At 39.5% G+C, this 23,449-nt stretch overlaps 1 protein-coding gene across 1 annotated transcript in view; it reads left to right on the plus strand.

Moving 5' to 3' along the window:
• Positions 1-23,449, plus strand: part of LOC149473686 (atrial natriuretic peptide receptor 1-like) — a 206,497-nt gene that overhangs the window by 86,415 nt on the left and 96,633 nt on the right. The window contains exons 12-16 of the mRNA XM_089674786.1: positions 11,067-11,188; positions 13,998-14,127; positions 14,656-14,704; positions 19,989-20,090; positions 22,716-22,835. Of these exons, the coding sequence (XP_089530912.1) occupies positions 11,067-11,188; positions 13,998-14,127; positions 14,656-14,704; positions 19,989-20,090; positions 22,716-22,835 (523 nt within the window). The remainder of the gene's footprint in view (positions 1-11,066; positions 11,189-13,997; positions 14,128-14,655; positions 14,705-19,988; positions 20,091-22,715; positions 22,836-23,449) is intronic.

Consider the following 23,449-nt stretch of genomic DNA (forward strand, 5'->3'; position numbering starts at 1 on the left):
GACATTTTTTTATGTTGAGGGCATGTTGTCTGGTATGGTTCCTGACCTGCTGGGCTGCATGCTCAGATAAGGGTCTGGTATGGATTTTGGGAGGGAACCCCACGCCATTTTTTTTTGGCGTGGAGCTTCCCTTCAAAATCCATACCAGACCTGAAGGGCTTGATATGGATGGGAGGGGAGACCCCATGCCGTTTTTTTAAATGATTTTTTTAATTGCTGGCAATTCTTTCTTTTACATTCAGCTGTCAGTGGGACCCTGCTGAAAACTGAAACATGGTGCATGCTTTTGCACTACTGAAATACCACATGACTTGATAAAACCATGCAGTATTTTAGTAGCCTTTTTTAGTGGATTCAAATGGGGTTTTTTGAAAAAATGCTATGTGGTATCCTACTGCATACTCGGATGCAGTAGGATACCACTTCGTGAATTGTGCCCTGGATATGCACCAGTCAAAAAAGCTTCTAAACGCAAACGCTTATAAACGTGGCTAACCTGCGTTTGAAACGCTGATAAAATCTACTCCTGAACGGAAGTTTGGTGCGTTCAAAAAAACGACTGTAAACTCAACTGCCTGTAAACAACATAGTGTAAGGATCAATTTTCTTTATCCCCTCAGAGAGCCCCGGTCTATGGAGAGATTCCTGGTTTATCAACAGAATTCTGGGAACACCCTATGAACACGGAATAACAGCAAACAGCTTATGTTCAAAGATGTTCAAAGTTTATTAGACATTACTAAGATATAGGATACAGAAAAATAAGGGAGGGGAGCGAGTTTCAAAACTGTAACTTGTAAGTTTCCATCATGAGCTAACTACATGAAACATGACATATACATTTCTTGGTATAAACTGTTTTTGCTAGCTTTCTGAGAATTAGCCGGACAAAGAAAACTTCAGGGTCATCTTATCATTGTTTATACATTCTGGTGCAAGCTGAAACAGTGTCATTAAACTTCTAATATATCTGCAAAAACCTAACTTAATACTTAAAATGGCGTACATCAACAAAATGGAGGTTATCTAGATCCTTTCAATGGGCACAGAGGAAAACATTAGGGAGAGTTCAGGGGCTGCTGAAAAAAATGCAGAAAAGCTGAAAAAAATGCAAAGTTTATCAGCTGCACTGTACATGGAGCCTTACTCACATGTCTTCTTTCTTCTCTCTCTGGGACGGAATGTGCCCAGAGAGTGAAGATTGCTTCATTTCCTGTAGCTGTGTTAGTGTAATCACAGGTACAGGAAGATCTCTGATAGGACAGGGATCGATCATCCGATTCAAGTCGGACATTACTGGCCTAAATCGGATGATTGATCCCTTGGGCACCCGAACCATGGCATCTGTGGGTCGGCGGGCATGCGTGCCCCCGGCCCGCGAATCAAGTGTGGGTGTATATGTACGTGATTTTGCGCACCGGTACCGCCCTGTAGCAGACTGGAAGCGGTTAAGTGACAGATCTTCAGCTGTTTGTAAATAAAAAATTTCACTTTTAAGTCCTCATGCACACTAGGGGTTTATTTACTGGAATACTCAAAATCTGTTGCAGCTGTGCATGGTAGCCAATCAGCTTCTAACTTCAGCTTGTTCATTAAGCTTTGACAATAAAACATGGAGGCTGACTGGCTTCTATGCAGAGCTGCACCAGATTTTGTACACTCCAGTTTTTGTAAATAAACCCCAAGGCATCAAAAACACAGCTTTTAAGGGCATTCGATGATTTTTTTTTTTTTTTTGTCTGTGTGCTCATGCACACATAGGTGTTTAGAGGTGTTTGCAGGCAGAAACAAACCTCAGGGCCAGGATGTTCAGGAGGGAAACGTTTTGCTGCAAAGAAGTGCGTGTAAATGCGCTTAACTTTTAGCTCTTGAGCATTCATTAATTTCAGTGGTCAGTATAAATTAATATTCTGGCCAATGAAATGAATGAACATCAAAATGCTTGACATGCCTGAATGTATCCTAAATGCTTTTGGAAAAAATCAGGGCTTTAGGTACATTCTTTAATGCGTTTATAAAAGTTGCAGTGTGAATGAGGCCTTTTTATTAGCACTGATCACTGTATTAGTGTCACTGGAGATGTCAGTGGCAGATAGTTCCCACCCTGTGTCAGTTAGTGTCAGATATCCCGCCATGCTATCACAGTCCTGCTATATGTCACTGATCGCCACCTTTATCTAGTATAAAAAAAAATAAATAGAAAATTCTGGTATATATACCATTGTTTGCAGATGCTATAATTTTCATGAAAACATGATTTTTTTTTTGTACCAAAGACATGTAGCAGAATACATTTTGGCCTAAATTTTTGAAGAAATTTTATTTTTTTTTTATAAACAAACTCAGAGGTGAAAAGGATTTTTCAGACTCATAAAGCAGGGGGTGGAGAGCTGCAGATACACACTGCACAAGAGCTCTGAGAGCTGATTGGAAGGAAGGGACATACCCCCATCACATAGAATACAGGAACAGAGCTGAGGATGTCAATCACAGGCTATGTTCTTGAGATCCCTCCTTTGTCACCTTTTTTTCTGTTGGTGTCAGGAAAACTTGTCAGAAGTGACTCATACAGATAGCAGAGGAATGAGGCAGCAGGGAGAAATATAGAGCTTTGGAAAAAGGCAAGTAAACACTGTACAAATGTGTGCTTTATTCAGATTTCATGTCTGAGGTTTACAACCACTTTAAGGCATCCCAAAAATATGTTGGGTAGGGAGTTAAGACACTGGACATCTGTAGCTTGTCCTGTTCTTCTGTGGCTCCACTCTTCACATTTTCCAGCAATTGTGGAAAGTTAATATGTAACTCCCAAATTTTGACAGTTTTAGAAGCAGTTATAGAAGCTTCTGACCATCAGACAGTGTTTAAAAAATACGCAATATATAGTATTACTTACAGTATATGATTACCTTTAACCAATTCAATACCGGGCAATTTTACACCTTCCTGCCCAGGCCAGTTTTCAGGTTTCAGCGCTCTCACACTTTGAATGACAATTGCGCGGTCATACATCACAATTTGCTTATAGCAAAGAATTAGCAAGCATTTACCTGAATAATAATCGATTCATTCAGGGTTTTTTTTTTTTTTTTTTTTTTTTTTGTGCTTAGCTGTGATTTGGCCACAGCTAATCACATGACATGTGCATGTGATTAGCTGTGACCATTCACAGCTAGACACTAGTATACAATGGATGGCATGAATGAAGCCATCCATTGTATACAACTGTCATGTGACCTGCTGTGATTGGTCACAGCAGGTCACATGGTACCGGCAATGGGGGCCGATACTCAGATATGTCATCGGCCGTGTCCGAGGTACACGGCCGGTGACAGATCGCGCCGCTGCGCGGCTCTGCAGGAGCGCAATCTGCTCATGTGCGGGAGGATGCCATATGGCGTCCACCCGGAACGCTGATGACATTTACCGGCCGCCATTCGGCCATAGGGTGGGCGGCAAATGGTTAAATTCTACTGGATTTCAGTTAAAGTACCCTGACAAGTAAAAACAATTTTTTTTTGATAAAAAATTTTCCTATATAAAGTTACACTAAACTCTGGTTTAAAAAAATATTCAAGTATGTGCTCCTATCTCGAAAAATGACCTTTTGTTAGACTCATCTTCCAAATCTCAAAAAAAAAATTTAGTTTTTCCTGTTGTAATCTTGCTACCTGTTAGAATCTCTCTATGGTCACACTGTATATAGAACATAGGCACCCTCTCTTGCATGGTTGCAAGATGGACTAGAGATTATGGACTATGGAATTTGCAGTGTGCATAGAGCAGTGTACATGACCACCACTAACATGCACTGCTTGTTACAAACAAATGGAAGTGAAACAGAAAAGGAGACGTTTGGAAGACATGGAAGAATTTACAAGGAGGCAGAAAAACACTGAAACAATTTCATGAAAAATACATTACAGAGCAATGAATGTGTGTTTTTGACGTATACTATTATCATTTATCTCTTAGATTGTAAGCTCCAAGGAGCAGGGCCCTCCTGACTCTCTTGTATTGAACTGTATTGATGCTGTATTGTCTCTCGTTTTATTGTACAGCGCTGAGCAAACTGTTGGCGCTATATACATCCTGTATAATAATAACAATAATATTGTCACTTTAACTCTTTGTTAACATTTACAGTAGTTTACCATAATAAGCTTTAATTACCTACATCTGCCCCGTACCCCCACAACTATTATTTTCCAGCCAATTTTTTTTCATTTCGATTTTTCTTACCATTAATATTTTTTTGGTTTAGTATATTAATTTGTTCAGTGTACCATTATGAAAACAGCACAAAATTCAATTAAAAAAGCATTTATTTTACATTTAAATAACTTTGCAACAAATTTTAGACTATAGTCTACAGTATAGGAAACAATGTTAAAACAACTGTAGTGCATTTCTGCAAAACGCAAAGCACAATAAAAACATATAGGTGTGAGCCAGACCTATGTGTTTTGTGTTTCACAGATATGCACTACAGTCCATTTAACATGGTTTCCTAAGTGACATGTTCACATCTATGTCTTTTCAATCGCTGTGTTTTTGTAAAGGGTCAAGGACAGATTGCATTTTTGGTGCAATTGACTTCAATTAAACCATGTTTCTTTGTCAATAGGAAAGTATTGAGGGCAACTTTGATACAACTTTGATGTGACTTTACATTCTTTGGCACTCAAGACGCATCAAAGTAGTGCAGGAACATTTTCAAGGCTCTGCCACTTTAGGTTGCATAGATTTAAAGAAGTTCTATTGCCATCAAAGTTCTGCGACTTGTCATGCGACTTTGTGCACAAATTCTCATGTTAGGGTTATGGTTAAGGGTTAGGGTTAAATGTTAGGGTTAAGGGCTAGGGTTAGGGTTAGTTGTTAGTTAAGGTTACATTTTAGGGTAAGGATTAGGGTTAAATGTTAGGGTTAAGGGTTAGGGTTAAGGGTTACCATTAAATGTTAGGGTTCGGGTTAATGGTTAGGGTTAAATGTTAGGATTAGAGTTCTAACCCTAACATTTAACGCTAACCCTAGCTCTTTACCCTAACACTTATTCCTAATCCTAACTCTCGACCCTAACCCTAACATTTAACACTAACCCTAACACTAGCCCTTGACCGTAATCATAGACCTTAAAGCTAACCATAACATTTAATGCTAACCCTTAACCCTAGCCCTTAACTCTAGCCCTAATCCTTACCTCTAACCCTAATATTTAATGCTAACCCTAACCCTAGCCCTTAACCCTAACTTTTAACACTAGCCTTAACCCTAACCCTAGCCCTTAACCCCAACCTCTAACGCACATCACAGTAGCAGCCAATACTTTCCTATTGGTCAAAAATAATGCAAAACACAATCAAGAATGCATGTTCAAAAAGGCAAAACACACCGGAAAAAATCATCAATTGCAACATGCATAGTCGTGAACCTAGCCTAATGCCCAGTACACACTATAAGAAAATTGAACAAACAATCATCTAGTTTTCCTTCATGTTTACGAACATGTTTACTAATCATACGAAATTTCTCATACGACAAAGGTTTTTTTTGGTTTGTTTCTGATCATGTGCAGTCTTTCGTATTTGATTTTTCTTGTATGAAAACTGACAAAAACAGTGCACATTAATCAAAAATCGTTTGTTCTGTTCATGTACAAGAAGGATTTTGGAGTCTGTCCCTTCAGAAATTATTGTTTGGAAAGTCTGAATCGGATGTCGACAGTGGTGTACACTCTATAGGAAAATTAAATGATCATTCCTCGTGCAGAATTTTTCTTCCAATTTTCTCATTGTGTGTACCCCACCTAACACTTTTCTTTAAAACTAACAATGATAGAAGTAGAAAAAGTGTATTTTGTTCTTCTGGGGTTTTTTTATGTGATATTTAAAACCTTTTTTTAGTTTTGGATAAAGTGGAGATGGATTAGAACACCAGGCAGTCTTCATTGTCTGTGCCCCCAGTAGTGAGATTCAACCTCTATTTGTCCTGTTTACTGTTAGCATAGAAAGTGAAAGGAAATCTCAAATTTTGGGTTGATATCAGAACAGTAATAGAGGGAAAATCTTCCAATGGGGAGACTAGTTCTGGTGACCCTGGTTACATTCTGGGATTCTCTCACTTTGGACAAATTTTTTCTGACTTCCTGTTGTGCCTATGGGAAAGGAAGTGAAGGAAATTCTCCCCTATGTGACATGGTAAAAAAAACTGACAGGGGACACAACCCTGCCTTGCTTTATCAAAAAAAAAAAAAAGTTTAGCCTTTAGTTACGCTTTAAATAATGACAAATGTATTGCCAAATTTACAGGCCCATAGCAGAAATGTAAAACATTCTCGAATCCATAGTCAGAGTACAGGTGTGAAGATTTTGCACTGTTACATGTCAAAGTGCCCAGCTACCCGTGCCTTTCTTTAACAAAAGCTTGCTTGCAAATTATCCTTGAAAACAGCAGAAAAAAAAACAATTTGGTCCCTATAGACTTTAATGGAGTTTGGCACAATGTTCGGTGTTTGCCAATTTCCCATTGGGTTTGAACACAGAGTGAACCAAACTTTGCCTGCTTTGCTTATTGCTAACAATAAACAGGGTCCGTTCACATCATTCTATTCTAAGCAGTGTGTACATTACAGAATGTTAACCTTAGAAGTAAATATAGGCTGTAACATATTACCACATTTAATCTCCAGGCAGCTCTATGTGTCAATGTTTTACCTTTTTTCCCATACAGTCATTTTGCATATTAAATAGTAGTTCTTGCTGTCATTAGTGATGGTGATTTGGCTGTTGTCTAATGCTGATTTACTAAAACTGATGCACACATTATCTGGTGCAGCTGTGCATAGTAACCAATCAGCTTCTCGGTTTTATTGTGAAAGATTGATTGAACAAGTTGAAGATAGAAGCTGCTTGGTTATTCTGCAGAGCCGTACTAGATTCTGTACACACCAGTTTTAGTAAATCTCCCCCATTGGCTACTTTTTGGATTACACACACACACTTTTATGGGAATAAAATTGTATTTGGACCCCTTAGCAGTGTTGTGGTGCTTCAGTCTCCATTTTTGTTACAATACACTTGTAAGACAGGTCCAGCTACTCTGAAAGTCAACTTTTTCGATAGATGATTAAGAGTTAATTCATCTAATGGTTTCTTATGTCTCTCAAAGTTGTTGGACTCTTTTTTTGTGTGTGTGTGTTTTTGCTTTGTGTTTTTTTGATTTGTTTTAGATATAGTGGAGAGATATTAGTAAGTCTGTTGTTTTTCAACAGAACAAGCTGTCCTGCAGATGCAGCAGTTGGAAAGTTGGGACAAACCATTTAACACTGACAGTAATGTTTAAGATCAGCTTTTTATTTATGTAAAACCTTTTTCCCAAAATGAAGAAAAGAAAAACCTTTTTGCCATATAAAGTGTTAGCTGGAGTTTGAGTTCAATTTGTTTACTGAATCTAAACCTGCTAGTACATCTAACACTACCCTCCCCCACTCTGATAAGGCTGCTCCCCAAAGGTGTCTGTTGCTCCCTCATCCAAGATTTATGAGACCCAGCTGTTATGTCATATTTGCAAAATGTTTTGACAAGCTCAATGTAGACCTGCTTGACTAGAGATTACATAATAAAAATGCCTGAGGGTCAAAATGTACAAAGTGAATCACCTATTGACCTAATATATTTTTCTGGAAATCCAATAATGAGATCATTAGATCCCAGTTCTTAGAGAATCCAATACCCCCTTCACAAGGACCTAATTATTTTACGTTGTGGAGAATGCAGCAAAGTAGAGTGTGTGTAACCCTGTGATGGAGAGAGAGTCAGATCCAGAAACTCAATGTATAACGAAAAGTCTAGATTTGGGTGGATTGATCGTTTAAGACAAAAAGTTCAGATTTAATGTGGGTCTTCAAATTGCAAATTTGTTTCAAGCTGGTTTCCATTCCCATAGGTTATACTATGACACCTACTGTGGTGTGTACTACAACATGTGAAGAATACAGTGCCCAACCCTGCCCTTCTCACCAACTCATGACAAAGGACCAGCCAATCTCACACTGCACTGTCGCTTGCATAACAATGCCACTCTCAGCTGCACCCTGCACAAATATTTTCCAGCTCCGGACCACAATCTAGTACCAGCAGCCTGAGAGCGATTGACACTGGGTTAAGTTAATTAGCAATTAACCCTTAAAACTGCCACCAACACCTTTTTACTGAGGAAACTCACAAATCTTAGCAATAACACTATGACTTTAGCATAAATGTCTGCAACACAGACTGTCACCACAGACAGGTATATTCAGAGGATTATTATCAGTCGCACTCTTCAAGAGACAGGGATTCTTTAGTTTGCATTAAAAGCCTTAAAAATAGTTTTAACATTTTTCAAAATAGAGGTTTTTAAAGAAAAGGTCAAATGGTGCAGTTACAATATTTACAGAAAAGGATGTTACAAAGACATAAACAGAACAATAATGCAACAGAGAAATAAAAGGAGGTGAAAATGGAGAATACTTGCAAAGTCCTTGGTTCTGGCAGAGTCCAGTTGTCCAAGCAAAAACATTGCCGTGGCTCTCAAGTCCATTAAGATGTTCCTTGGTTGATGTTAAAATGAGAGCTTCCTTAGCTGGCCCTGTCATTCCCTTTTCTGTGAAATCAAAGAGGTGTCACCCGAGAACAGCTGACCAATCATCTGGTTTAAGGGTGCTGGGAGGTCACCACATTTATGACCAAGTCCTGGCTACAGTTTCATACCTATATTAATAACTTCCAATACATGCAGATGGTATTCTAGAAACTAACATAATATTATTCAGAATTATATTTCGTATCCAGGGATATTAAACACAGCATACCTTTGTCACACATTATTATTATTATACAGGATTTATATAGCACCAAGAGTTTGCTCATCACTTTACAATATAACGGGAGACAATACAGCAACAATACAGTTCAATACAAGAGGGATAGGAGGGCCCTGCTCCCCACATGAGGCAGGAAACTGCTTTCTTTCCTTTCGTATGTGCTAGGGTAGTCATGTATGGCTTTGAGTTATTTGGTATGATATTCCCAATTCAAATATATACCTAATATTAATGTGTCCTGTCCCTGTTGAATTCTATGAACTCTGTGTGGAATTGTTAGTTGTTGAATAGTTGTTTTATGGCACGCTCTGCGTTACTAGAGCTTTAGTGGCCTTACACTTCATGTGTGACAGGCTTGACTGAGTCATTATTGTTTTACGATAGGAGAGTTTTTCATGGTTGGAAACAGACATCCTGCCAAGACTAATTAGCTGTTTACAGCTCTGACTAGGTCTGGACATTGGTGTATATTGTGTTTTAGTTAAGATAAGAGGCTCTTTTGAAGTTTGTTAAATCTTACAGCTACACATTCCACAGTTTGCAAGAGGAGGGAAGGTGGAAAGTCACTGCTTATAAAAAACAAAATGGCTGAGACCTTAACAGGGTAGCTATCGCCTACAGCTTTCATTTCCCTATTGCGCACAATTGTTACACAACATACAGGGGGTTATTTACTAAAACTGGAGAGTGCAAAATCTGGTGCAACTCTGCAGAGAAACCAATCAGCTTCCAGGTTTTATTGCCAAAGTCTAACTGAACAAGCTGAAATTAGCTGATTGACTACCACGCACAGCTGCACCAGTTTCTGAATGCACTAGTTTTAGTAAATCTCCTACACATAGTATATAGCAGGGGTCTCAACTTTCTAAACAAAGGGCTAGTTTACTGTCCTTTAGACTTTAGGAATACTGGACTGTGGCCAGTGGGAGTAGACAAGGTCCCGACATTAGTGGGAAAAAATAATGCCCTATTGTTTGTGTCAGTCAGAGGAATTGTGCCACATCATTGGTGTTATTGAGAGGAATTGTGCCCCATCACTGGTGTAATTCGAAGGCGTTGTGCCCCCTTCATTGGTGTGAGGGGGGGAATTATGCCCGATTGTTGGTATCAGTGGATAAAATAGTGCCCCATGGGCCAGATAAAGGCAAGCAAAGGCAAAGCAAAGGGCCACATCTGGCCCCCGGGCCGCAGTTTGGAGACCACTGGTATATAGATACAATACAATAGTTATCTGAAGTTATTGAAATAATTTTAATTAACAGTACTTTTTATGTTACCTACACCTAACACAAACTTTTGCAGGTCTCATCAAAATTTCTAAGTTATGAACTGTATCAAATGAAATCAAGCAAAATGGCAGCCCCCCTGTGGCCTCCCTTCAGCAGGCTTGCTAATTGTAGCAGAAAATTGCAACGGTGCAAAAAAAGGAAGCAATATCAAGTGATGGCAGGAAGCAAAAACTGTTAAAATACATTGTGGTTTTTTTCATAGTATCACTTTTTTTGTAATGTAGGTTTAGTGAAATGCTGTAATAAAAGTTACATGTGAATATCTGTTTGGTAAATTAAAATATGAGAAGCTAATATTAAAGCAAGGTGAGCAAAAGAAGTAATACATCAAGACATACTTGTCCTTGCACTTTGTGTTGACACATCACCCTACTGTCTCTACAGAGAGCCTGCAGTTGCTTACTTAGGGATCCATTAATGACCTGTGCTTCAAAGGGAGCCATACAGTAATGCTTTGCATAGCAAAAGGTGTGCAAATCTTTACAGCCAAATAGTTATATATTGTTAACTTTTTTTTTTTTGCTTGTATATTTGTGTGGGTGAGTATATATATATATATATATATATATATATAATTATTATTATACAGGATTTATATAGCGCCAACAGCTTGCTCAGCACTTTACAATATAATGTGATATAATATAATATATTGTGTGTATTTGTGTGTATATATATATATATATATATATATATATATATATATATATATATTTATATAGTGTGTGTGTGTGTATGTATGTTTGTTTGTGTGTGTATTTATATATATATATATATATACACACACACTTTATGTATTTAATTTCTCAACTTGATCACTCCTGTGTCATTGATGGTGGCAATTATTATGTTTAACATTCTTATTCTTGCATGTTGAACTGCAAAACATGGAAAATATTTTCTGCTGTGTTCAGGTTTTCGTTTGCTAATGACATAGCAAATGGAATGGCATATCTACATCAGCATAAAATGTTCCATTCTCGGCTTAAATCCACAAACTGTGTCATTGATGATCGATGGGTTTGTAAAATTACAGGTGAGTAAAGTGCTTTGCTTTTATAACATAGAATAAAATAAGGAAGCAATTATTTATTTTGAATGCACAATTGTTTTTACATTTGGTAAATGTTGGGTAGTTCTTGGACTCATTGCCAGTATTAACATATTTTCAAACAGAGTATGGAAGTTGGCAGATAGTAGTTGTGTATACTCTGTGTCATAAGCATTTAGCGTGGGGCCCTCTAAAGAGCAGTCTAAAGATACAGACATAAGGTAAATGTCTCTCAAACCAGCTGGTTATGGTGACCACCATTTCTAGCACTAAGTCCTGGTTCACACTGAATGCAGATTTAAAATCTTGTTACTTCACTTGAAGTAGCGTGATATCAAAGCCACTGGTCTGTGCGATTTCATGTGCAGCTTGCCTGACATCTGCAACTCAATGCACAGATCTCTATGTAAGTAACACATGGAATCGACAAAATAGTGTAGAAACATTTTTTAAAATCAGTGCAGCACTTTAAAGTCAGAGTCGAACCGATTTAAACTGTTACATTGCCGGCAATGGAGTGCCACTTGTTATGCAATTTTGAGCTGAAAAATCACATGACAAATCACATCAATGTGAACCAGGGCTAATACTCGTTCAGTGCTCTTAATAGGTCATCCAAAATTTTGAATTGTCATCAGTACAGGAATAGAGGTTTTATGGTCACAACTGTCTAAGGGAAGTTACTCTTATTTTAGAAAGTTCCTCTCACTTCCAGTTGTGTCGTCTACAGTATAGGAACCTGAAGAGAAATCTCCAAAATGGGACACAGATGGCAAAAAAACTGATAGGGATTGTATCTATTACCTTACTATGTCAAATAAAAAATTGGAAATATATTAATTTAACAAGCTGCTGTGCCTAATATAGTGGCCACTGAGTGTATATTAGTGTGCAAGTATTAACATAAAAAATAAAGGTAGTTTAAAAAAACTCTGACCTTGCAGGATTTATGCTTGCATTTGGCCTCCTGTATGACTAAGTAAGTCCCAAATTCAGTTACTATGTGATGTATAAGCCTCATAAAGTAAACAAAAGCTTTCTTCATTTGTGACTTACATGCTCCCCCCCTCACAGATGTTGCAATCTACTTTGGGGGAGTTTCAGCAAAACAGGCAGTGTTGGCAATCTAGAAAGCAGTGGGCAGGATTAAATATGGACAGGTACTGATTAACCACATTTAGTCCATGCCAATTCTGGCATTCCTCTCCTACATGTAAAAAACATCTTTTTTTTTTTTGCTAGAAAATGACTAGAATCCCAGGCATTATATATTTTTTTAGGCACAGGCCCTATAGAATACAATGGTGGGTGTTGCATATTTTTATATCACAGTATATGCCCAGCAGTTTTTCAAACTAAAAAAATACACTTTTTTTATTATTTTGAATTTCAATCTACAAAAACATAGATTCTTTTGTAAAATATAAAGGATGTTATGTTGAGTAAATAGATACTAAACATGTCCCACTTTAAATTGTGTAAATCAAGAGAACGCCGCCATATCACAGTACCAAAAATCTTCATAGGGGACAATTTAAAAGCCTTTACAGGTTACCAGTTTAGAGTTACACAGGAGGTCTGGCTCTAGAATTATTGCTCTCGCTCTGATGTTTGCAGCGATACCTCACATGTATGGTGCAATCGCCATTTTGCATGTGGGACCAAAGAATGCCTTTGCCTTTACGCACAAGCATGATGGAACATGTGCACAAAATTTTATTGTTTGATTTTATTTTTTTTTCTTTACACTGTCCTTTTTATTATTTTTTTACCACTTTTATTGCTATCAAACAGGATAAACAACATCCCTTGTTATAGCATGGGCCATGACAGGCAGGGGCGGACTGACCATTTGGAAACCCGGGCACTACCCGAGGGCCCATGGTCAGTAGGGGGCCCCTTGCGATGCCCCTGGTACCTTTTTCATAGGCTTTTTTGAGTTTGGGCAAAGACACAGGGGCCCCATGATCCCCTATTGCCCGAGGGCCCCATGAGTTGTCAGTCCGCCCCTGATGACAGGTCCTCTTTTTAGAGAGATCTGTGGTCTATTAGACCCCAGATGTCTCCTCTTGTGTCCTAAGCATCAGATCATGCCAAGATCAGTGTGATCTGATGCTTGCTCAAGTCAATTTCTTTGAGACTGGAACTGGAAGTGAAGAAATCTTTGTCATCGTTCCTCTCACTGTGTCTCAGGAACAGAATGCCATCGGTCACATCCTTACATGGCTCCTGGATCGCACAGGAGAGCCTGATAAAGGCAGCAGAGGGGGGACCCCCTTACGCTGCCTGTAAAAGTAATGTAGTAGCTCTTTAGCTGCTCAGATTACTTTTCCAAGATGTGGAATCGACTGTTGAGAATTATATCTCGGTCATCACTGCAGCTTGTAAGGAGATATCACCCTTCCCATCCAAGGACATTCAGATACATCCTATGGATGAGAAGTGATGAACGACCTGCAGGCTGGTGAATGAGCAGTGACAATGCTGATAGCCACAGCCACTGTAACATTTTTTCATCCCTCTGTAATGCAAACAGGCACAGCCTACATGAAAGCAACAGCTCTGCTCTGAATTCTGGAGCAGTGCAGCATTGTTGCCCTATCATCACAGGAAGCTGAATTAGGTGGACTTCACAGGCAGGATCAACAGGTATTTCTGGGACCTTGCGTGGGGCTAACAGAAAATTGCACGTGTAGATACACTTATGATTACATATTTTTTTTAAATATTACTGGCTGTGAAATTTTGACTTCATTCAGCTAATATGCTGTTATCATTCTTTGCCTTCTTTTAGATTATGGTTTGGACAATTTCCGCAAAACAGTTTCTGCAGGTGATTATGATACTGCAGGTCAAGCATACATACCACTGGAAGTTCAACCTATGTCCAGCCAAGGGAAATCTGCAGAAGCTGATATATATAGGTACTAAATATATGTTTAAATGTGCAAGCATTCAGTACCTATTTGTCTAGAGAACTAGCTTTCATGATGTTTGGCAATCAGCTAGAAGTCAAGAAATCTTATCAAAACTGATGACTGATCTACCATTCTATGGCTGATCTGCGAAAAAGGTATTGCACCCAGGTACTGCTTGACAGCCCTACTAAGTTGAATATTTAATTTTACAAAATGATGCATAAGTTTAACATCCTTGTTTATGCAATGAAAACAACACACATGGGATTTGCAACATGCTGGTGAAATGTTCTTCAATATTTAAACTGGTCTTGGCTTGCACATATACACACATACAGCAGTATGATTGCAACAAGATGTAGCTTTGTAGTTAAGAAACATAAAATGATTTATTATTTTACAATAACAATTCTAATGTTTGCTTTTAAAAACAGTCTAAAATGTTTGTTTGTGCTGTAAGTGTTTGGGGGAAAATGCACAGGGTTTAGATTATTTTCTGAATAACTGTTCTGGACAATAAATTGTTCTTTTCAGCTATGCCATTATTTTACTGGAAATAGCGATCAGAAATGACCCCACATCGGTAAGACATTACTAATTTTATCTTCATAGATCCAAAGTTTTTTTTGCTTTTATATATCAAACGCAAGAAAAATATTTCTTAACTTTACAGCACAGGACACAAGAACTGTAATCTTAAGCATGAGTTATATGCAGCTGCCTTCAGGTAATTAGACACTGGCAACTGGCCCCTGTGGAACTTTTCCTACTCCCATTAAGCCTCAGTTCTTTACTAGTGTTTTTAGGAGATGGGCAGCTTCTCCTTTGAGAAGCTTACCTCTTTTTTTTCTCTTTTTTCAAGATTTCTGCTAGCAAGTCTTTGCTGTTTCCCAGCCACTGTTGCTATCCTTCTGCAGCTTTCTGAATCAGTTGATATCTCAGAGGAACCTTGGGGGACTGTATCCAAACTTTGTCTGGAAGAAGATGCAAGGCCAGTCTGTAATATCACTTCGGGCACTGAAACCTGTACAAGCAATCTCCTTGGCATGCAGTGCGTCATGTTGAGCTAGTCACAAGATGCTATACCATTCCCTGGTCCTGAGCATGCCATTGCTCCGATTTTCCTGGGGGCTTGTAGGAGAGCATGGGCCACAATACTTTTTTAAATGCTGCAGCCACGGAGCAGAACCACTAGTTGTTTGAATTTGACACCCTTTTTTCAGGCTCTTACACCATTTTTCTATCTCTTGGCATGCTCTGTCCAGCTGGCCATGCTGCATCATGCTCACATAGTATAGCACAGCATTCCTTGGACACTCCCTGGGCCCCAACTGCCTACAATGCCTGAAGCAGAGAGATTCACTGTTCCCTCCCCATATTAGTAAAGGTTGTGAGTACCCCTTTGGCAACATCTAGCAATGTGCATGACATATCATAGACACAAAGGCAGGGAGTCAGGGTCCTCCTCAGCTCTGACTCAGCTAGCTGCTTGGGGGAGGGAGACCAGCCATTTCTGGCCTTAATAAAACTTTGACAGGTTCTGTGGAAGATGTTCCCATCTTCAAGTATCCGGTGGACAAGAGGTTGGAAGCCCTCTTTAAGGCCTTGTTTTAACTAACAAATACTACCATACTACCACGACCATTTGCCAAAACTGTGTTGTCTGGACTAAGGATATTGCCCGAGATCCTGGTTCCAAGTTATTGGATCCATCCGTCCACCATCTCCTAGAGCTTATATCTGTAGCTTTTACTATTTAGCCAATACACTTCACCAGAAATCCAAGACACGCCTTCTCCCCATTCACATGCGAAGCTCAAATGCTGGTTGGCAGAATTCACAAACATAAGAAGTGTCTCAAGAGAATGCCCTTTAATCCCTATTTGGTGCCCCTATGGACACATATACAGTATCAAGGAAATTACTAGGGGTAAGAGTTGCCCAAGAAAAAAGGCTCATTGGCTTCTGAGTCCCTGAGTCCAGGAAAGGATCTTTTTGCCCCCTCAAGCTTTAAAGTGGTTGAAAAGCCTGAACGTTTTTTTACCTTCATGTATTCTATGCATGAAGGTAAAAAAACCTTCAGTATGCATCTCCCCTAGCAGCCCCTGTAATACTTATTTGAGCCAGTGATGTGCATGAATGTGGCTTCTGTCCCAGCTCTCTGCCTCCTCATTGGCTCAGAGACAGTAATGGGAGCTGCTGCTGTCAATCACAGTAAGTGAGGAGGGAGCAGGGGCCAAGCCCCATTCTGTGTGAACGCACAGAGCAGGGCTCAGAAGTGAGCATGCACGACTTCCCCCAGAGCAAGTAGCTTGCTCTAGGGGCACTCAGAAGGGAGAGAAGCCCAGGGTGCCAACAGGGGATCTGAGAAAAGGAGGATCAGGACTGCTTTGTGTAAAACCCTTGCACAGGGCAGGTAGCCATAACATATTCATTATTAAAAAAAATTAAGCCTTTAATATCACTTTAAGTCTAAAACTGGGGCAGACTTCTGTCATAAGGCATGGACCTCAAAATCCAAAACCCTCCAAGTCTGGAAGCAAGTCCCCTTGCCATTAAAAGGGTGTCAGAGACTTTTGGTTCCAGAGTGTCAGATCCAGGATCTACAGGAATAAGAGTTTGACTCGTCCCCATTTCATTCTTTCAAATTTGCCTTTTCCCCTGAAAAAAGTGCATCTACCTGTTGCTATTCAACAGCTATTATTACCTCTGTTATGGATGAAGAATTATTCCAGGGTTTATACTCAACCCCATTCACTGTTCCCAAGGCAAGTTGAAATCTTCATCCCATTCTGGATCTGAAGACTCATGATTTGTTCTTGTGGATCCAAAAATTCTGCATGGAATCTGCCAGGTCTGCCTTCCTTTCACTGACCTTCTGGCCTCTGTGGACATCAGGGTTGCCTACTTAACATCCCCATCTTTCCATCTCATCCACACTATCTGTATCTTACTGTACACATACAGCATTACCAGGTTGTTGCCCTTCCTTTTGACCTGTTCACCACAACACGGGTCTTCTCCAAGGTACATGCCCTGGTCTTAGCTCTGTTTTACTGTTATCCACATTGTAGGATACCTGGATGATTTCCTGTTAAAGGACCGGTCCACCAAAAGCCTACTAGATAATGTCTAGTTAATACTCTGTGGTATGCATTCTTGCTTTTTTCCAGTCTGGTCTGGACCTGCATCTAGCCTTGAGTACCATCATGGGGCAAATCTTGGTCCAGCCATTCTATTTCAGAGACCATTGGGCTCTCATTCCTCATTTAAGACCTTTGAGCAGTATGTTGCACATTTCTCCCCTTGTGAAATTCCCTGTGACATGGTAAATTCTTAACCTGGCAATTCATTTTCTAAATGCCGCCAAGGCAGGCATCCTGAGTACTTGGAAGCAATCTACCCCTCCGACACTTCAACAGTGGTTTTCCAGGGTGAATGATATTCAAATCATTGAAGGCCTTACCATGGCCCTCAGAAGTCTGCAGATCAGACTTAAGCCAGCCATACGTGGTTCAAGTCTTGGCCAGTTTAGCAGGGACCAACGAAGATTCGAACTATCTATGTGCAGGCTGGTTGTACCCAATTTGATTTCTGTACGACCTAGATACAACTAGCCTGTTGGATTCTTCCTGCGATTATTGCCAGCAGCTATAGCTGCTAGTACTAATCACTGTCTTCTCCCAGCAGGGGCTGCTGCCCCCTCCTGCCCTTCCTTGCCCCACCCCCCTCCCCACCAGAACACAAAAAAGCTCAGTGGGAGGGATTCCCCCATCTACGGCCTGCCTAAGAAATGGTATTATTGGGAAGAATTTGAATGCTTTTCCAACTATACAAAATATATTTAGGAAGTTGATACCCCCCCTTTTTTTTTCTCTGCCCCCTCACCTTATGTTTCTTTTCCATGCTTCCGTTTTTCCCTGTCAATATACCGATAAAAAATAGTTTGGTTTCACCGATTCCAAATGGTTTTTTTTTACTCGGTATGTTGCTGCCCTGTGTTTACACAGACTATGTTCCTTGGGCAGCTGTCTTGTATTTTATCATACACTATATTGCCAAATGTATTGGGACACCTGCTTTCACATGCACATGAACTTTAATAGCATCCCAGTCTTAGTTCAATATTGAGTTGGCCCACCATTTTCAGCTAGAACAGCTTCAACTCTTCTGGGAAGGCTGTCCACAAGGTTTAGGAGTGTGTCAATGGGAATTTTTGACCATCCTTCCAGAAGCGCATTTGTGAGGTCAGGCACTGTTGATGGACAAGAAGGGCTGGCTCACAGCCTCCTCTCTATTTAATCTCAAAGGTGTTATATCAGGTTGAGGTCAGAACTCTGTGCAGGTCAGTCAAGTTCCTTCACCCCAAAATCACTTATCCATGTCTTTATGGACCTCGTTTTGTGCACTGGTGCACAGTCATGCTGAAACAAGAAGGGGCCACCCCCAAACTGTTCCCACAAATTTGGGAGCATGAAATTGTCCAAAATGTTTTGGTATGCTGACGCCTTAAAAGTTCTCTTCACTGGTACTAAAGGGCCAAGCCCAACCTATGAAAAACAACAAGTCTGGACCAGCACTCCTGTGATTTACAGGACCCAAAAGAGCTTTGGCCCTACTTCTTTTAATGACTTGTTCAGTACTAGATGTTTGCCATTCTCTGTTTTGGTGAATCTCTCAACTAAATAAAATAAAAAAAAAAATCTTAACTTGGTTCTTTAGGTCCTCCAGAGGCCGCCTTATAAAACATTTAGGGCTATTCTGACCTCTCTCACAAGGTGGCCTTTCTTGTTGCTGTCACTTTTGCTCAGAGTGTCTCATCATGTAAAGAGCCTTTCTTAGAATTACATAAGGATATGGTGTTCTGCAGTCTATAACCTTCTTTCCCCATTCTATCTTAACAAGAGTGTTGCTTTTCTCTCCTTATGTCCTGTTTGAAAACATCCCAAGGAGATTTCTCCTTACTGTTCCAATATGGTACGTAGTACAAGAGTCTACCTCTTGACTACTTGGATTCCCTCTTTTTTGTTCCTGAAAGAGGCTCCATGCTTCTTACTTCATCATTGCTGGGAGGAATAGGCAAGTTATCATTTTTGCCTATATTCTAAAGGAATAATATTCCTCAGTTCCCTGTAAAGGCACACTCTGGTGTAACTGGTTTAGTTGGTAACATTGCTTTAAATACACTAGAACCTTCAGAGCATGAAAACTCAAGAACAAAAATGTTTCAGCCCTCCTGCCAACCTTTAGTGTGGCATTGTTTGTGTTGAAAACCAGAGGTGCACTTTAAGTGAGAGGTGGAACACTGGCCCTAAATTAATTTCCAGTGTAAAGGATGGAAAGGGTGCACACAGATTGAACCAGGGAACATTCTACTATGTGCTAAAGATGAAAGGGAATGGCTGAGGTATCTGCACGGAAGGTTACATAATAAAGATCAGATAGCTGAGTCTGGATGAGGACACTCAACAGAACAAGGGAAATACAAAGATAAACAGATTTAACAACACAAATATAAATAATTTAAAATATTTGTCATGACATATGGTCTCCAGGAAGTATTTGAAGCTGCAGGATTAAGAGGATTTAATGAGATGCTTAGGTAACATTCAGGATGCAAAGATGAAACCGCATATACATAATGTGTAATCATGATCACTCAGCGTTCAGAAGAGGATAAACTATTGACAAGCTTTCAGGGAAAATAAAGTATAGTACAATGGACCACAAAAGGCTTATAGTATTTTACAGTATATTCACTGGTGATTCCAGTCTTTGGAATTGAATTGGATCACTTTTGTTTATTGGTTTATAAATAAAATGTTGTAAAAGTTTTTAAAATGTGTAATTCGGTCTTTATTGCTTAGAAAGGAGACACAAATTCAGCAGAGTACTGCTGCCTTCCATTACCAGAGTTAATAAAAGGGAAATCCGATAATGCCTGTCCATGTCCATCAGAATATGCGGAGGTGAGTCACTCCAACACTAAACCAAACTAGTAATTTTTGTATGCTCGAATATGCATTTCTATTTTTGGTTACTATTTAAGTGCTGGTTCACATACTGTATATGCGGATTGGATGCGGTTTGAACCACATCCAATCCGCATGACATGTGAAATAACATTGATTCCTATGGTGCCTGTTCACATATGTCCGGTGCACTGGCAGTGCGGATTCAGTGCGAATTGAAAGAGTCCTGTACGATATCCATGCAGTGCAGTCCGGTTCAGGTGTGGTTTACAGGCTATTGACTTCTATGGGAACCATTTCTAAACCGCACACATGTGAACAGGATAAAATCCTGACCTGAACCTGCCCTGAACTTGATCTAAAGCTAACCTGAACCACTGACCAACTATTCAATTAGCTCTGAAACCTGAGCTTCAATTCACATCTCATGTGTGAGTCAGCTCCAAAGAAGATATAAAAATCACTATTAAACCAGTTAAAGCAGAGTTCCAGTAGTTTTTGTGTTTATTAAAAGTTAACAGCTACAGTTTTTGCAGCTGCTGACTTTTATTAAACACACACTCACCTGTCCCAGGAGCTTGCGATGAGATCACCTGCGCTGTCCCTTCTCTCCCTCTTCTCCCCCTGGCACAAGCATCTCAACTGCGGGCACCCGGCTGCGGCAGCTTGTGGCTTCACAGCTGGGTGCGCAATGTTAATGCCGAGTCGCGCTGCGCCTTCTGAATGGTCCGGCAGTCTTCTGGGACCTGTGAAGTGTCCCAGAAGATTGCGAAGGTAAGGAGGGGGATCGAACTGTCAAAACCAGGCACCTGATCCTCCCCTGAAATGTGCCAAATGTGGCAGTGGAGGAGGGGAGGGGACAGACAAGCGGAGCTTTCTGTTTTGGGTGGAACTTCGCTTTAGGAATAAAGTGAATCTACACTTGCTACTTACATTAACATATTCTTAAAGAGCAGTAAAATCACTTTTAAACAAGCCTTTATTCATTTCTGCATTCTTTATTTCATAAGCATTGTGGTGAAATATATGTTCAAATTTTTCAACAGGTGCTCACAAATCTAGACTTTTCCATATTACTCTAGCTCCAGAAACTCAACACCCTGCTAGCCCTTTAATGCACAAGAGGCTTTTCTTAGTTGTCAAAAACTGTACAGTTTTGATATCAATCCACATTCTTTAGATTTATTTGAGATCACATTACTGCACATTACAAGCATCTAGAGAAGTTCATAGATAGCTTGTTTTAAAATTATTTTACAGCTTTTATTATTATTATTATAATACAGGATTTTTATAGCACCAACAGTTTACATAGCACTGTATAATATGAGAGCAGACCGTACAATTTAATATAGGAGGGATCAGAAGGTCCTGCCCGTCAGAGCTTACAATCTAAGAGGCAGGGTGCTTGTTAAGAATATGTGAATAATTAATGTTCATAGTCTGGGCACAGGTACAATTTAAGAATCAATATATCTTATACAGAGGAAGTATACAGGAAACTGTCTCCTGAAATCACCTGCCCAGTTGCACATGGGTTTAGGAAATGGTGGGATAACAATCTGGTTTCTCAGTGCTAGTCACCTAAATCTAGTCATACATGTTACAATCTGATCGTAGAATCCCCATGCAATCTCATTTGGAGTTACCTAAACTATAAAAGGTAAGGATCTTCCTAAGCTATATTATTATTCTATATCAATTGATACTTAGTTATTTTTTTAAATGCAAGCAGTATAAGTACATGGATTTGACCTAGTATAAGACCTGGTAATGAACTATTAATTGTTTAAGTAGAGAGACTAAAGTGCAAGCCTACTATGCCATAGTGCTGAGCCAAACTACCCTGGGTTTGGTTTGAGCAGGGTTTGGCTAACTTCAAAGAGGTTCAGAAGCCAAACTGGGAGCCAAATCTATCAAATAAAATGGACATTTTCTGGTCTAATAGGCAAGGGGGTGTCAAAAATAGCATGGGGGCTGGCACTGCCCTGAGAAACATGCATCAATGGAAAAAAATTTAAAATGACATGCAGCTAGGAGAAATTATTATTTAGCATTGACATTTACATTTACAAAAGAAAAAGTTTTTAAATTGCTGGCAAATGAAATCCCCCTCCTGCTTCTTTAAAAATAAAAACGGCACAAAAACACTGAAGGCCCCCCAATAAATAGCAGACCCTCATGTTCTGTTATGTACTGTGTGGGAACTTTGGAGGGACCTGTGTGCTGTTTTATTTTGTTTTTTTTTCTGTAGCAAGAATGAAAAAGAAATTTGCATATGTACCCCCAAGATCCTGAAAAACTGGCCAAAGGCATTCAGTTATTTTAAAAGCAAGAATGGATATTACAAATACGTTTGCGAAAAATGTGAAATTACAGGCCCCAATAAAGCAAACAAAAGACTGCTGTTATCCATTGAGAAGCACTTGTGCTGTGTCTAATACCTAGATCACTTTATGCCAGTGTATTAAGTTAATCCAAGGTGACCTGTCTCAGTGATATCACAGCAGAGGCTTTTCACTACAAACGGAGACTGCAATGTATCTGTGTGCTACTGCAACTGATCCAAATCTGACATGAATAAAGACCCTGGATTTCCTCTTTCTTTGATTTCTACTATAGCTGATCAGAAAGTGCAGAAGCCAAAACCTCGCACAAAGGCCTACATTTGAGCAAATAAAGAAACTGCTCTATAAGATGAATCCGAACAAAGTCAGTCCTGTGGATATGATGATGACGCTGGTAAGCATGTATTTCAATATCGTATTTCTGTTGTGAGGCACTTTGTTACAGAGTTGAGCAAGAGCCCAAGTGTTAAAACAATTTATTTACTGAGGTAAGGCATATTTCCATTCTGTAGCTTTAGAATGCATCTGTTTAACAGATTATATTATCAGGCACCTGTAATCACTGTTGTACATCACCTAGTACAACAGAAGTGTCGATCCTATCTGTGCATGATCCAGGGAGTTTAAATTAAATCTTTACACTCATTTTAAATTATGTTTAAAGTGGAATTAGCATCAGATTATTGATAATGGGTATGTGTATACATGCTAAATTATGTGCTGTATAGGTAACACATACAGGTATTTATAGCCTATCTAAGAGATCACAGTACTCCCCTGTTATTCCCTTCATCTAATTTTATCTCTAGAAAGACAGCATCATCCAGGGTCAGCCCCTACTTCATGGACTGGGATGCTGGCTCAGTGATGACAGTGATGACACCTACGTAATCCTGGTGCATGTGCAGGTCTTGGCTGTGTTTACAAACGTCAGACACTGTTGATCTAACTAGCTACAAAGTTGCAGATTTGTTATTGGGGAAACTGGGGAAACGCTTTCTCCTGCCT

Source organism: Staurois parvus, unplaced genomic scaffold (assembly GCF_062004578.1).
Source record: "Staurois parvus isolate SC_StPar_1 unplaced genomic scaffold, SC_StPar_1.0 ptg000012l, whole genome shotgun sequence".
In the NCBI taxonomy this organism is placed as follows: Eukaryota; Metazoa; Chordata; class Amphibia; order Anura; family Ranidae; genus Staurois; species Staurois parvus.